General features: G+C 43.3%; 1 protein-coding gene across 2 annotated transcripts in view; it reads right to left on the reverse strand.

The window, feature by feature from the left end:
• Window positions 1-13,984, reverse strand: part of cmip (c-Maf inducing protein) — a 33,528-nt gene that overhangs the window by 15,714 nt on the left and 3,830 nt on the right. For both annotated transcript variants that reach the window (XM_037450735.2, XM_037450734.2), the window contains 8 exons: window positions 9,056-9,181; window positions 4,782-4,832; window positions 4,182-4,343; window positions 2,241-2,282; window positions 1,290-1,352; window positions 1,104-1,184; window positions 642-745; window positions 263-367 (listed from right to left, as the gene is read on the reverse strand). In XM_037450735.2, coding sequence (XP_037306632.1) covers window positions 263-367; window positions 642-745; window positions 1,104-1,184; window positions 1,290-1,352; window positions 2,241-2,282; window positions 4,182-4,343; window positions 4,782-4,832; window positions 9,056-9,181 — 734 coding nt within the window. The remainder of the gene's footprint in view (window positions 1-262; window positions 368-641; window positions 746-1,103; window positions 1,185-1,289; window positions 1,353-2,240; window positions 2,283-4,181; window positions 4,344-4,781; window positions 4,833-9,055; window positions 9,182-13,984) is intronic.

Raw genomic sequence — 13,984 nt, forward strand, 5'->3', positions numbered from 1 at the left:
GGCTCCTTATCTACGTTATAAGCCTTTCTGTGACTAATAAATTCAGGGAAAATGGATGCTGACTTAGAGCACTCGGTGCGTCACCCATCATGCATTCAACGCAGGGAGTGTGTAGCATTTGTTAGCTATCAGCAGTTATCCAAAAGTATCAATAGAAGTTTTTTCCATCAATATTGCAAGAAACAATCCAGAAAGCAATCCAGCTGTCTATGTGGACATACACAGACAGTTTATGTGTGTGTGTGAGTGTGTACTGACTGACCTGTTGATGAACTCCTCGTAACAGGAGTAAATGGCGGCGAGACACACTGCCACCAGGTTTGGCAGGACACGCGGGTGAGGGCATTGCCCTGTTGGCCCGTGCATGCTACAACACACATGGGTGCAGGTTAGATACCATGGGAATCGCCTAGGCTCAGCATCGGTCACAGCCCACCATCACCTCATGCTGCTTTCAGTATGAGTAATGCAGATTCTATGTGCCGGTAGGAGGCTTTCGTCCCTGAGACAAATGCAGTTTGCGATACATATGTAATATACCAGCAGCCATTAACGTGTCTACATGTGACCCAACAGGAAATTGACCATCTTGTGTGACGCATTCACTCAGATATGTGCTGTTGGGAGGGACGTGGTTGCACCTGTGGACAAACTTCTTGACGACCTCCATCCCTGCATTCAGCTCGTTGAGAGCCAGGATGTACTCTTGAGTGAAGAGACGCAGTCGAGGACACTTTCCAAAATCCTGTCAGGAAAACGAGAAGAGATTTAGACAGACATACACCAGATTTTCTACTTTGGTATGAAGATTTTTATAGTTTATTTTATCAATATTCTTATTCATTTTTAATAATTTATTGCTGGGATGAAGTAAGTATATTAATATTTATATATATATATATATATATATATATATATATATATGAATGATCAAATATATCAGAAAAACTGAAGGCATTTATTGACTTAAAGAATGTCGCAACTTAATCATAAACAACTTAAAACATGAAATTGTTGCATTTTCATTAAGAGGTTAAATGGCAACTAATTCCTAGTCTCATGACAGTAGGCTCTGTGCAGCTTTCAGACACAGCCGTTCTCACCATGTTGTGTTTGAGGATTCTCTGAACCACAGGAGTGAACACTTCAATCACCACCATGGACCGTGGGCGCTCTCGACAGTGCTGCAACACACATCCATGACCATCACCAGGAAGCACAGTCAAACGCTTCAAACCCTTTCTCCCCATAAATATTCAACTTTCTTCTACTTTGACACATGTGCTCACCTTACAGAAGAATTCACACAGATCAGGTGGTGGGTGGTTGTTTTCCAGAAGAGGAGCAATGGCCTGAACACACACAGAGACTGATGAATATTTCCATGTTCTATCTCTTAGTTATCCTGGCTGGGAGCCAACAGTATTGATGTGAGCTATCAACTGCTGGACATTTGTAGAATAAAGTCCACAGGCGTCGTCATAGTCCCACGATAACATTGTCATGGCCTTGAGATAACATCACAATAGCACCATGATATTGTTACCATAGCTCCACGATAACACCGCTTATAGCCCCATGTTAACACCGCTTATAGCCCCGTGATAACACCGCTTATAGCCCCGTGATAACACTGCTTATAGCCCCGTGATAACACCGCTTGTAGCCCTGTGATAACACCGCTTGTAGCCCCGTTGTCACGGCCACTGCGACAACGTTGTCACGGCCACTGCGACAACGTTGTCACGGCCACTGCGACAACGTTGTCACGGCCACTGCGACAACGTTGTCACGGCCACTGCGACAACGTTGTCACGGCCACTGCGACAACGTTGTCACGGCCACTGCGATAACGTTGTCACGGCCACCGCGATAACGTTGTCACGGCCACCGCGATAACGTTGTCACGGCCACCGCGATAACGTTGTCACGGCCACCGCGATAACGTCACGGCCACTGCCATAACGTTGTCACGGCCACAGCGATAACGTTGTCACGGCCACTGCAATAACGTTGTCACGGCCTCTGCGATAACGTTGTCACGGCCACTGCCATAACGTTGTCACAGGCACTGCGATAACGTTGTCACGTTAATAACAATCAAAAATAAGTGTTAAAGTTTTACAAAACAAATATATGAAGATGTCGGTCTTGATTTTAAAGATCAAACAAGCACGCCTAAAGCATCCAAATTGTTAACTTCAGGTTGACAATAATATCAATTCATAGTGAAAACTCACCACAATGATGTTCTCATGATCCTGAGTGCTGAGATTAGAGTTCTGTGGGGAAGACCAAGACAAAAAACTACTGACTAATGGGAGGATTTGAAAAAACATTTGAGCCATGTTTGGGTAGCGTTAGCTTAGGTCGCTACTTTGTACTGCGTCGTCATTTGAACTGACACAGTGCCACGTCAACATCATAGAGAGAACGCATTGTCCAGAAAACTGGGCCTTAGAGGAGATGGCTGCACATCAAAGCAAACATAAAGACAAATCCCTACACCCCAACCACAGCGTGAGGTTTCAGTCAGAAAAGGCAGGCAAAAGTTGAATTAGATGAAAGCACAATTCAAATCTTTAGATTTTTTATGAGCAATACTCGCTCTAAAAGCACTACTTTCAGTAATTCAAAGCTTTTATAAAAAAACAAATCAAATATTTCTTAGTAGGCTGACATTACTGGCCACATTATCATGAAGCAGGCTGTATATTCATACGGTCTTAAGACTCAGTTGAACAACTGCGATTGCTTCTTTTTAGTGTATAAACAATAACATATTGGAGAAAGTAATGGTCCGAATGTAAAATCAGAAGAAAATGGTAGCTATATTTCTGAAATGACTGTAGGGGAGCAAAGCTGTTATGTTTTCCTTAATTGCTGTAAGTATAAAGCAACATGAGTGTGCTATGCTAAATTGATAAATGAGTAGTTGGAAATCAGGTAAACAAACCCTGGACTATGTGGAAATGGCTTGAAGTTGATGGAAAATGATTGACGGAGGCCTGGCATAAGCACACAAACCACACCTACGACTTTCAACGTGAATGTTGATCCACACCCGTCGGTGCTCTTCAGAGGGGGCCAGTCCTTTCCACAACCCGACCAGAAACAAGAGCAGAGACATAACAGAGTCCCAGGGGTGAAAGAACCTCAACAAAAGGGCATGGGCTTTTACAGGGCCTTGGAGGGAACACAGAATAACAAAGTGCCCATTTGCCTTAGACTAATTGGTGAAATAGGGTTTATTATTTGTAGTGGAATTTGGATTTGACAAAATTATGGAGACAGATTTGTACGTGAAAAAGATCAAAGGGGACCTCCAAATTGATTATGAATTACTAAAAAGGAAAGGAAAGTTCAGATGTTTTCTAGCAATAAATGAATTGATTCACAGCAAAACAAAGAGTTCACCTATCTTACTGTAGCATTAATGACCACGGTATTATAGACATTAAATACTATGAGGTCCATCATTAATGATGTCACCTATCTTACTGTAGCATTAATGACCACGGTATTATAGACATTAAATACTATGAGGTTCATCACTAATGATGTCGACCCAACGACACTGACGAAACGCTCCTACACCTGTAGGCTACTGTGAAGGAATAAACTGTAACTGTTATAATATAATTAATAGAGTAAGACCATGTCAGGATATACTGAAACTACCTGACCTGCGAGTGCTGCAGGAATGAGTAAGCGCACTTACATTTCCGGTTAGATGTCTGAAATAACATTTGTGGTTTAGTATGACATGAAAAGATTGAAACCTTTTGTTTGACGGTTTACAATAGATCAGAAATCCCCTACTTGTGAATTTAGAATCTTTTGCGTGTCTTAACAAAGTCGGTTGCTAACTAAGAGTCTAAATAAGACAACAAAATGTCATCGCTAGTGAAGTCATGTGACCATGGCGGAGCTTTTGTTGATTAGATTCTCATTTCAAAGATTGTCCTGCTGGATTATCAGGACTCTGAGTAACATTCAGGCCATTCAGGCCATTCACACCAGAAACACATCTACAACCTTGCTCTCCACTTAGCAACAAGGGAACCAGCTTCCTTTCATGTGTTCAGCGCTTTGTTGGAGAACGAGTCTCTTACGTCAAGGCTCATACTAGAGCCCGAACAATTATTAAGCATATAGCGGGAATGGGAGTGTTTTCCCACCTCAGCCAGCAGGGTGGAGATGATGTGCAGAGGAGCCTGGTAGATGGACTCGTCCTGCAGCGGTGAGGTCAGAGCCATGTCCACCAGTGCCCTGATCTCCTTGAGCACCACGTCCCAGCGACTCGGGTTGTTCAGGACTTTGCGATACTTGTAGATCTTTTTCTGTATGAAAAAAACCATGCAACAGCGCCCAGTGACAACAGGGAAACATATGACCCATCATGACTGTTCCCTGCGATGTCCTGTAGCAGAAACTAAAGTGTGAATATTCTTCTTGTCTTTTCTCTGCTTCCCCTGACCACACATCAAGGGATTATTTAAAATGGTGGAGGGAAAACACATGGACAGAAAATGCTTGTCAAGAGTCGGAGCTATCATAATACCTGGGCATCGCTGTCTATATAAGCTGTCTTATGCCATGGATAGCTTTAGATTATTCCTTAATTCGTACAAGGGTGTACAAGTAACTTGGAGAAGATTTCTAATGGAATCTGCTATGAATTTTAACACGTGTGTAGAAAGGAACAATACAGGATACAATAAAGGACGGGGATGATTCAACAGATCCATTAATAAATAAGAAAAAAAGAGAAACCTTACCTTCCACTGCAGGGAGTGAAACCACTGGTCTCTTAGGTAGCTGTTTGCAGCCTGTAGCAACACACACAAACCCTTTGTTACATGTGATCTCCAGTGTTAAGAAGCTAACACAAGGATTCCATGTTATTTGCCAGCAAGGAACAACAACATCCTGAAAGTGGCGGCGTCCCGTTTTGGAAGTCAAGATTAATTTTTTACCCTGCAGCTAATGTGCATTTAGAGTAGCAGATTAGCAGATGACTAGTGGCAGGGCTTTTGACTCCAGAATGCAACGCTATACTTTTAACTACGATTGATTAGTCCCAATCTCTTTTGGCTCAAACTGGCCCTTGGTATCTTCTGTGAATGCTTAACATCAGGCATGAATAAAAAAGGCAAAACTGTACTGCCAGTCAAACAAATATACACTCACCGGCCACTTTATTAGGTACACCTGTCCAACTGCTCGTTAACACTTAATTTCTAAGCAGCCAATCACATGGCGGCAACTCAGTGCATTTAGGCATGTAGACATTGTCAAGACAATCTCCTGCAGTTCAAACCGAGCATCAGTATGGGGAAGAAAGGTGATTTGAGTGACTTTGAACGTGGCATGATTGTTGGTGCCAGAAGGGCTGGTCTGAGTATTTCAGAAACTGCTAATCTACTGGGATTTTCACGCACAACCATCTCTAGGGTTTACAGAGAATGGTCCGAAAAAGAAAAAACATCCAGTGAGCGGCAGTTCTGTGGGCGGAAATGCCTTGTTGATGCCAGAGGTCAGAGGAGAATGGCCAGACTGGTTCGAGCTGATAGAAGGGCAACAGTGACTCAAATAACCACCCGTTACAACCAAGGTGGGCATAAGAGCATCTTTGAACGCACAGTATGTCGAACTTTGAGGCAGATGGGCTACAGCAGCAGAAGACCACACCGGGTGCCACTCCTTTCAGCTAAGAACAGGAAACTGAGGCTACAATTTGCACAAGCTCATCGAAATTGGACAATAGAAGATTGGAAAAACGTTGCCTGGTCTGATGAGTCTCGATTTCTGCTGCGACATTCGGATGGTAGGGTCAGAATTTGGCGTCTACAACATGAAAGCATGGATCCATCCTGCCTTGTATCAACGGTCCAGGCTGGTGGTGGTGGTGTCATGGTGTGGGGAATATTTTCTTGGCACTCTTTGGGCCCCTTGGTACCAATTGAGCATCGTTGCAACGCCACAGCCTACCTGAGGATTGTTGCTGACCATGTCCATCCCTTTATGACCACAATGTACCCAACTTCTGATGGCTACTTTCAGCAGGATAATGCGCCATGTCATAAAGCTGGAATCATCTCAGACTGGTTTCTTGAACATGACAATGAGTTCGCTGTACTCAAATGGCCTCCACAATCACCAGATCTCAATCCAATAGAGCATCTTTGGGATGTGGTGGAACGGGAGATTCGCATCATGGATGTGCAGCCGACAAATCTGCGGCAACTGTGTGATGCCATCATGTCAATATGGACCAAACTCCCTGAGGAATGCTTCCAGCACCTTGTTGAATCTATGCCACGAAGAATTGAGGCAGTTCTGAAGGCAAAAGGGGGTCCAACCCGTTACTAGCATGGGGTACCTAATAAAGTGGCCGGTGAGTGTATATATACAACAGACATGGTGAACTTCGATGGAGACATTAAACTGCACTGATCAATATTTTATATTTACATGGGTCAATACATAATGAACCCTAAAAATACATTTTTGTAAACTGGGATAATAACACCAAACCCTAAAGGGAAACAATAGAAGTCGAATTCCAGGATAAATAAGCTTCCTTAGCTAATATTTATAAAGATGCTTGATGTGGACTGTGTGGAAATGGCTTGAAGTTGATGGAAAATGATTGACGGAGGCCTGGCATAAGCACACAAACCACACCTACGACTTTCAACGTGAATGTTGATCCACACCCGTCGGTGCTCTTCAGAGGGGGCCAGTCCTTTCCACAACCCGACCAGAAACAAGAGCAGAGACATAACAGAGTCCCAGGGGTGAAAGAACCTCAACAAAAGGGCATGGGCTTTTACAGGGCCTTGGAGGGAACACAGAATAACAAAGTGCCCATTTGCCTTAGACTAATTGGTGAAATAGGGTTTATTATTTGTAGTGGAATTTGGATTTGACAAAATTATGGAGACAGATTTGTACGTGAAAAAGATCAAAGGGGACCTCCAAATTGATTATGAATTACTAAAAAGGAAAGGAAAGTTCAGATGTTTTCTAGCAATAAATGAATTGATTCACAGCAAAACAAAGAGTTCACCTATCTTACTGTAGCATTAATGACCACGGTATTATAGACATTAAATACTATGAGGTCCATCATTAATGATGTCACCTATCTTACTGTAGCATTAATGACCACGGTATTATAGACATTAAATACTATGAGGTTCATCACTAATGATGTCGACCCAACGACACTGACGAAACGCTCCTACACCTGTAGGCTACTGTGAAGGAATAAACTGTAACTGTTATAATATAATTAATAGAGTAAGACCATGTCAGGATATACTGAAACTACCTGACCTGCGAGTGCTGCAGGAATGAGTAAGCGCACTTACATTTCCGGTTAGATGTCTGAAATAACATTTGTGGTTTAGTATGACATGAAAAGATTGAAACCTTTTGTTTGACGGTTTACAATAGATCAGAAATCCCCTACTTGTGAATTTATAATCTTTTGCGTGTCTTAACAAAGTCAGTTGCTAACTAAGAGTCTAAATAAGACAACAAAATGTCATCGCTAGTGAAGTCATGTGACCATGGCGGAGCTTTTGTTGATTAGATTCTCATTTCAAAGATTGTCCTGCTGGATTATCAGGACTCTGAGTAACATTCAGGCCATTCAGGCCATTCACACCAGAAACACATCTACAACCTTGCTCTCCACTTAGCAACAAGGGAACCAGCTTCCTTTCATGTGTTCAGCGCTTTGTTGGAGAACGAGTCTCTTACGTCACTTCTTTAGTGAAAAAAAACGAACCCAACATTTCAAAGCTAGTACTAAAACTCCTACTGACTCAGTTCTGATATGAAATATATTGTATTGATTTTGACTTAGGTGACAGGTGACAGATGACAGGAAAAGGAAGCAACAACAATGAGCCAAGTCATCAACAATATAAAAAAATATATAATATATATAAAAATATATGTTGAATAACATTCATAATTGTATTGCTACCACATCCTACGCCATGCAGCTACACAGCTTGGTGGAACAAATTTTGGTCGCAGTCACTTACTATCTTACTTTGGTCACTTTTCCATGATCTCAAGATCCAACTCTCCAAGTTCTTCCACTAATGTAAAAAACACAGCAGGTTTACCTGGTTTCCCCCCTTTAGGAACGCTGAGTGGTCTCAGCCGAGGTCTTCCCTTCAAAGCACATACTGAATCTGTCTGGCAGCTGGCATGAGCAAACACAACTGATGAGGTGGGTATAGCCCCCCCCCCCCCCCCCCCCCCCCCCCCACTGATGATGGGCTGAGCAGTGTATCAGAGGTAATTGAGCTAATGGGTCACTGCTTAATGTGGTACCCCGGGAAAATAGAGCAGCCTCTCATAGTCCAGACGCTCTATGGTGGAAAATCTCCAACGCCATCTGCTTCTGTCCCAAACGAGTCCATCGGGATTGGTTGAAAGAAATCAAAGAAGTGTTTTCCCCTGCACCTTTGTTCAGTGTTGACACAGCGCTCTGGAGACTTCCACAAAGGAACCAAAGTTCCCACTACACCCTGCGCTTTCAAATCTCAGTACAATCATTCATCACAGCACACTGAGCATACAGTGCTCCACTTTGTTCCTGACATTCCATCTGTATATCGGGTCTTTGAGAAACATGACCGTAGTTACTAGTTTCATGAGCTAAAGAAATGCCAGACAGGGAGTGTCCTTTAATCACACACAAATATCCATCCATTAGTAAAGTTTAACATACATGAGCTAGTCATTTCATCATTAAAAATGTGTGAAGGGGAATATGCAGCTGCCGTTTTCGATTTAATGTAACTGAACAGGAATGTATCATTAAAACAAAAAAAACACTAACAAAGTTAGTTTTGTAAGAAACGTTTTTCATGTTGCACTTCATTTCTGTAGAGATATCAAACTCAACTGACTAATCCGTGGCTATTGCAAACACTATAAGCTATGCCTGCTCGCTGTCTAATGGAACTCCAGCCTCGATACCCTGGACCCACTACTGAGCTCCACCAGCTTCTCCTCCAGACGTTACCTGCAGCAGGACGGTGCCGCCGGGGAAGCTGAGCTGGACACAGTACTTGGGAGCGTTGTCCCATGAGAGCAGCTGCAGGTCCTCTATGGAGCTGTAGGACAGGGACGTCTCCATGTATCCGGTGGGCTGAGAGAGTAGAGAGAAAACACCAGAGGGTATTAGTCTGCCGCCGCCTAACATTTACAGGACATACTGTATATTTAGCCTGGGCCAGAGGAAAAAGAGCACTTATTTTACTGGCAGTTGGCCGGAAAGACAAAAGGAAACATATCCTAGGCTAACCTGCCCTAAGTAAACAGTAGAGGAAGCACACAGACTCCTCTTTATCAGCTGTGCTGTCATGAAGTGAATGATCATTGAATAATGAAAACAAGGTGGAAAAGCAATTTAGCAAAACCCATTAATCACACAAACACACAGACATCTGCAAGGAAAAGCATTGTTCGTGTAGCTTCAAGTTGACACACACACACACACACACACACACACACACACACACACGGTGTGATGGCAGATCTTAGTTGTGGGAGCTGGGAGCAGATGCAGCTGATAGGATGAGTCTGTAGAGACACACCACAGTGCATCTATAATAGAAATCTCTATTGTCGGACAGTAATGCAGAAGAATGGCAGAAGAGGGATCGCCAGTGGACTTCCCAGACATGGTCACTGAGTGACTTGTTAGCAGTCATTGATGACAGAAAAGCCTCCGTGGTGGTCCGTGCAGTGAGGGAGCCACCATTGGACCAGCAGAATGGAAACCGCACAGATCCAACCGATGACCTGCTCGCCTACCAGTCTCTGCTCTTCTCACTCCTGCTTCTCGTTCTGCTGTCGAAAGCTTGTTCGACCAATCTAGAATTGAATCTTCGTTCTCCAACCCCAGGAAACTCATCTTTTTCAACCGCTTTTATCCCCCCCAGTCCTCCGCCTCCCTCACCACTTGGATGGATGCATACGCTCCGAATTCTGTAATCCTCCCTCTGTGGCTACATTTCCATCCACTTCATCTTCATCACCTTGACTTTCCTCTTTGAAACCCTTGGTAACCTCCGCCAGTACAACAACCTGCCCCCCTGACCCCATCCTGTCAGTCTATTGCTCTTGACCTTCTTCCTTCACCCTCCCATCAGTTACCCTTATCAGTTCCCTGTCAACTGGCTGTTTCCCTAACTCTCCAAAGGAAACAAGTGTTTCTTCGGAGGGCGCCGAGGCGCTCCCCTTGTTCAATTATAGGGGAAACACTGCTGTCCTTATCCATCTCGACCTTTCTGCACCATTTGTCACAGTGAACCATTAGTTCCTTATTTCCTTCCTTCAGTAACTGGGTGTCCCAGGCTCTGCTCTCTCCCTTCTCTCCTCCTACCTCAATGGCTGCACTTACTGGGTAACTCGGATCAGTGTGTGAACTAGAGCTGCAAGATTAGTCGAGGTAATCGACAACGTTGATTGTGAAAAATCGTCGGCGCGGATTTCTATCGTCATTGTGTATAGATTCAGAGTTACCGGCAAACAGGACAACGCAGCATCTGCAGAACAGAGTTGTCGTTTCACAGCATCACCACGGCAACGCAGGAACATTTAACACGTGAGCGTGCTGGAGCCACCGCGTCTTTCCTCATGGGTAAGTTTAGTTAACTAAAGTAACGCTGGCCTTGTTAGCTTATCATAAGGTTTACACTTATATGTTGGAGAACAGGACGTCTCGTGGAGAATGCTTGCTAACGCTATTATGTTAAATGCAGTGTGGTAAACAACAAATTATTGTTGTCATTTTGTCCGTTCTGAATAGTCAACCTCCAGCTAGCACTCTTCAAACAAAAGATTGTGGAATATCAGTGGATTCCCACCTGACAATGACTTTGACAAGACTGAACTACCTTTTCCTTTCATTGAAAGACTCCCACCAACGGCCCGACCTTTGACAACTCCGTCCCGACCCCATCCTTGACTGCTAGGAACCTTGGTGTGACACTCACTGCCAACCTTACAGAAACAACACGTTGCTTTGGATAGAATCGGTCCTCTTCTACTGAATAGACGCTATATTTCACACTTGACTATTGTAACTCCCTCCCAGCAGGTCTACCTAATAGTGCCATTCAAGTACTATTAGTCCCATTAATCCCATTGAGACTGAGAAACTACTGAATGGTTGACATTGATATTATTAGATGACTCTGGTCCCATGTTGGTTTGGTTCCCTTCGTTACTGCTGGAGGTCGTCTTCTTGCACATTTGGTGGAGTCATTCCAATATATGGTCATGTGACAACAGATTTACACACGGCACAGAACAAAACCCTACCTTAAAAATAAAAAGGATTTGCCATACAGACTTCTATCCACAGAACATATTATTTGCTGCGTAAAGCCAGAAGTGTGAGGACAGAATTATTTTCTCTGTGTTCTTCTGCAGAGACTCAGTCAGCACATCTGAAAGTGGAAGCACACACAGATGAGTGAACATTCATCTTCACGGATTCCAGCAGTGTGTCTATCATGTGTGTTTTCTGTGGTGGTTCTCGACGAGGGGGAATGGGAGTTTAAGGCTGACTGTGACCATTAAAATTTAGACAAAAAAAGCAATGGAGTAATGTTGGATGATAAAGAAGATAAAAAGCGATGATCAATGTAGTCCTTGGTTATTATGATGGTTCATACGAAATCTGAAGAAATCGTCTTGTTAGTAACTATGATGCTCATATATATGTAGGATTGCAAAGGGGCAGAACTTTCCATGGGAAGTTAAGCTTGGCAATTTCGACATTTCATTTTTATACCAAGTTAATTTGTATACAGTAGTCTAACTTTTTACAGCAGTGAGAGTAAGGTGAATGTATGTCCACACTAAAGTGCTTTGATCATAGGGAACACACTATTTTATTCAAAATTGACGTTTTTCATTCAATAAAAGATTAGAGCTCTACTCACAGATGGACTAAATCAAAAATGTAATTTTAAAATTTATATTAGAAATGTTTGCATTTTTTAAAACAAAATGCTGTTTTGTCACATATGACAAGGTAGATACAGTAAAATTATCCCATAAATTACCCCAACATTTCCAGTTTAGTCCTGTTAATGCCTCTTAATTCCCATGTAAAGTTTCCAACTTTGAATATTGCTGGAACCCTATGAGACAAATGTAAACATGTCCATCACATCCAGACAATCATGATGAATGAACACAACACCTGCTTTTCCGAGTCCAACAGACAGGTGGTTGTCTTTATCTGCACACCCTCCCCCCGGATGGACCAACATCCTCTGACACACACACACACACTCTACAGGATTTTCATTACAGGCCACAACCGGGGCAAATATTGGTTCTGGGCGAGACGTCTCATTTCCTTGGAAAAGCAAACGTCAGCCCGTGGTCCCTGTCCGTCCTTCTGCCCCTCCGCCCTTACGTATCTCTGTTCTTCTCTTAATCCTTCTATCCGGCAAATAGTGCATCCTGGAGTTGGATTGCATATGTCACACGAATGAGTTGAAGCGTAACATGAAGAAGATGATATGAGACGGTGTTTTTAAAAGGCAGAGTAGCTCTCCCTCTGTGTGTGTGTGTGTACTGCTTCCCATCAGGGAGGAGAGTTGGAGTGGGCTACAGCTCTTGTCTCCTCATCGCTGTGTTGCCATAGAAACAAGGGGATGGAAATGCATGTTGTGTTGTTGTTGATGTTGGTTTTAGGGGCACAACAAAGAAGAGGAGAACAAGAAAATAAAGCATTGCAGTAGTCGGTTCAGCCAACCGGGGGGAGGAGGGGGGGGGGGGGGGGAGGCTGCAGTCATTTTGAATACTGCTCTATACTGAAAAGCATAGTGATATCACACATTTTATATCCATTGTCAGGCCCAATCTTATTCTGCGCTCTCATCTCATTTCCTCCATTGTCTCCCCAGTTCTTTGAATGATAAACATTTCTCTTCTCCCTACTCTAATTTAGTCTCATATTCATAATGGGACAGCAGGTTGAATATTTCAATCAGAATGTATTGTAACTACATTGATGTTTGTATGTGTTTAGTCAACATTGAGGTCTTCATTGGAAATGGGTGTCGCATAAAGCTGTTTGTTGTAGTGTGTGGCATAGCAGCATGAGCTGGGAGCAGGTACACAGGAGGACCATTATAATTCCAACAAAAACAACTGACAACAGTCAAAAAGACAGAGGAGGAGAAAAGGTAACTACACATTGTTGATAGTATTGTAAAAGCTGAAAACTCAATCATCGTATTCATATCTTCGCTATCTTTATGCCAGCCTTGTATAGAAGGGTCAATGCCTTATTAATAAACGGAGGTTACAAAACCCTGATGTCATTTATCTACATGGTTGCTCCACAGATGTGTAACAATGGCGCACGCACGCATTTCAGTTTCCTAGTCCTCCTTCCTCTCAAGCCGGGGATCAAATCACAGATCCTCCGATTGGCTGTGACCCTTCACCAAGCCACAGAGGATCCACTTCAAGGCCATACCAGTGTTTCCCCTATCGTTCTATCAGGAGGGCGCCCCTCTGAAATTTTCCCCTGGGCCCCCAAGAAAGTCTGTAATTTAAAAATTAGAATTTGGATGCACGCACATGCAATAAACAGCAACCACCTGAGTGGTGACCCCAATGCTGCGGGTCTGCAGGCTGTCTTCAACTGGAACCGCGATATGAGAGCAGTGCAGAGGACGTCCTGTCCACGTGCACACAGCACAGAGAAACTCAACTTCAGAGGAATAGTGATGGCTGTGAAAACATATACAATTACAATTCACCTCCAAAGACCTCAAAGTGACACAATTTGTGTGTTCTAGAGAAATAAAACCGCAGGATTCGGTCCTACGGGGGACTTATGTAGCGAACTACTTCTAGGCTGGTTGTATTCACATCCTCTTTTCCTGCCCATGTCTCATTGATTAATCTGCTTCTATAG

This window comes from Pungitius pungitius, chromosome 6 (assembly GCF_949316345.1).
Source record: "Pungitius pungitius chromosome 6, fPunPun2.1, whole genome shotgun sequence".
NCBI lineage: Eukaryota > Metazoa > Chordata > Actinopteri > Perciformes > Gasterosteidae > Pungitius > Pungitius pungitius.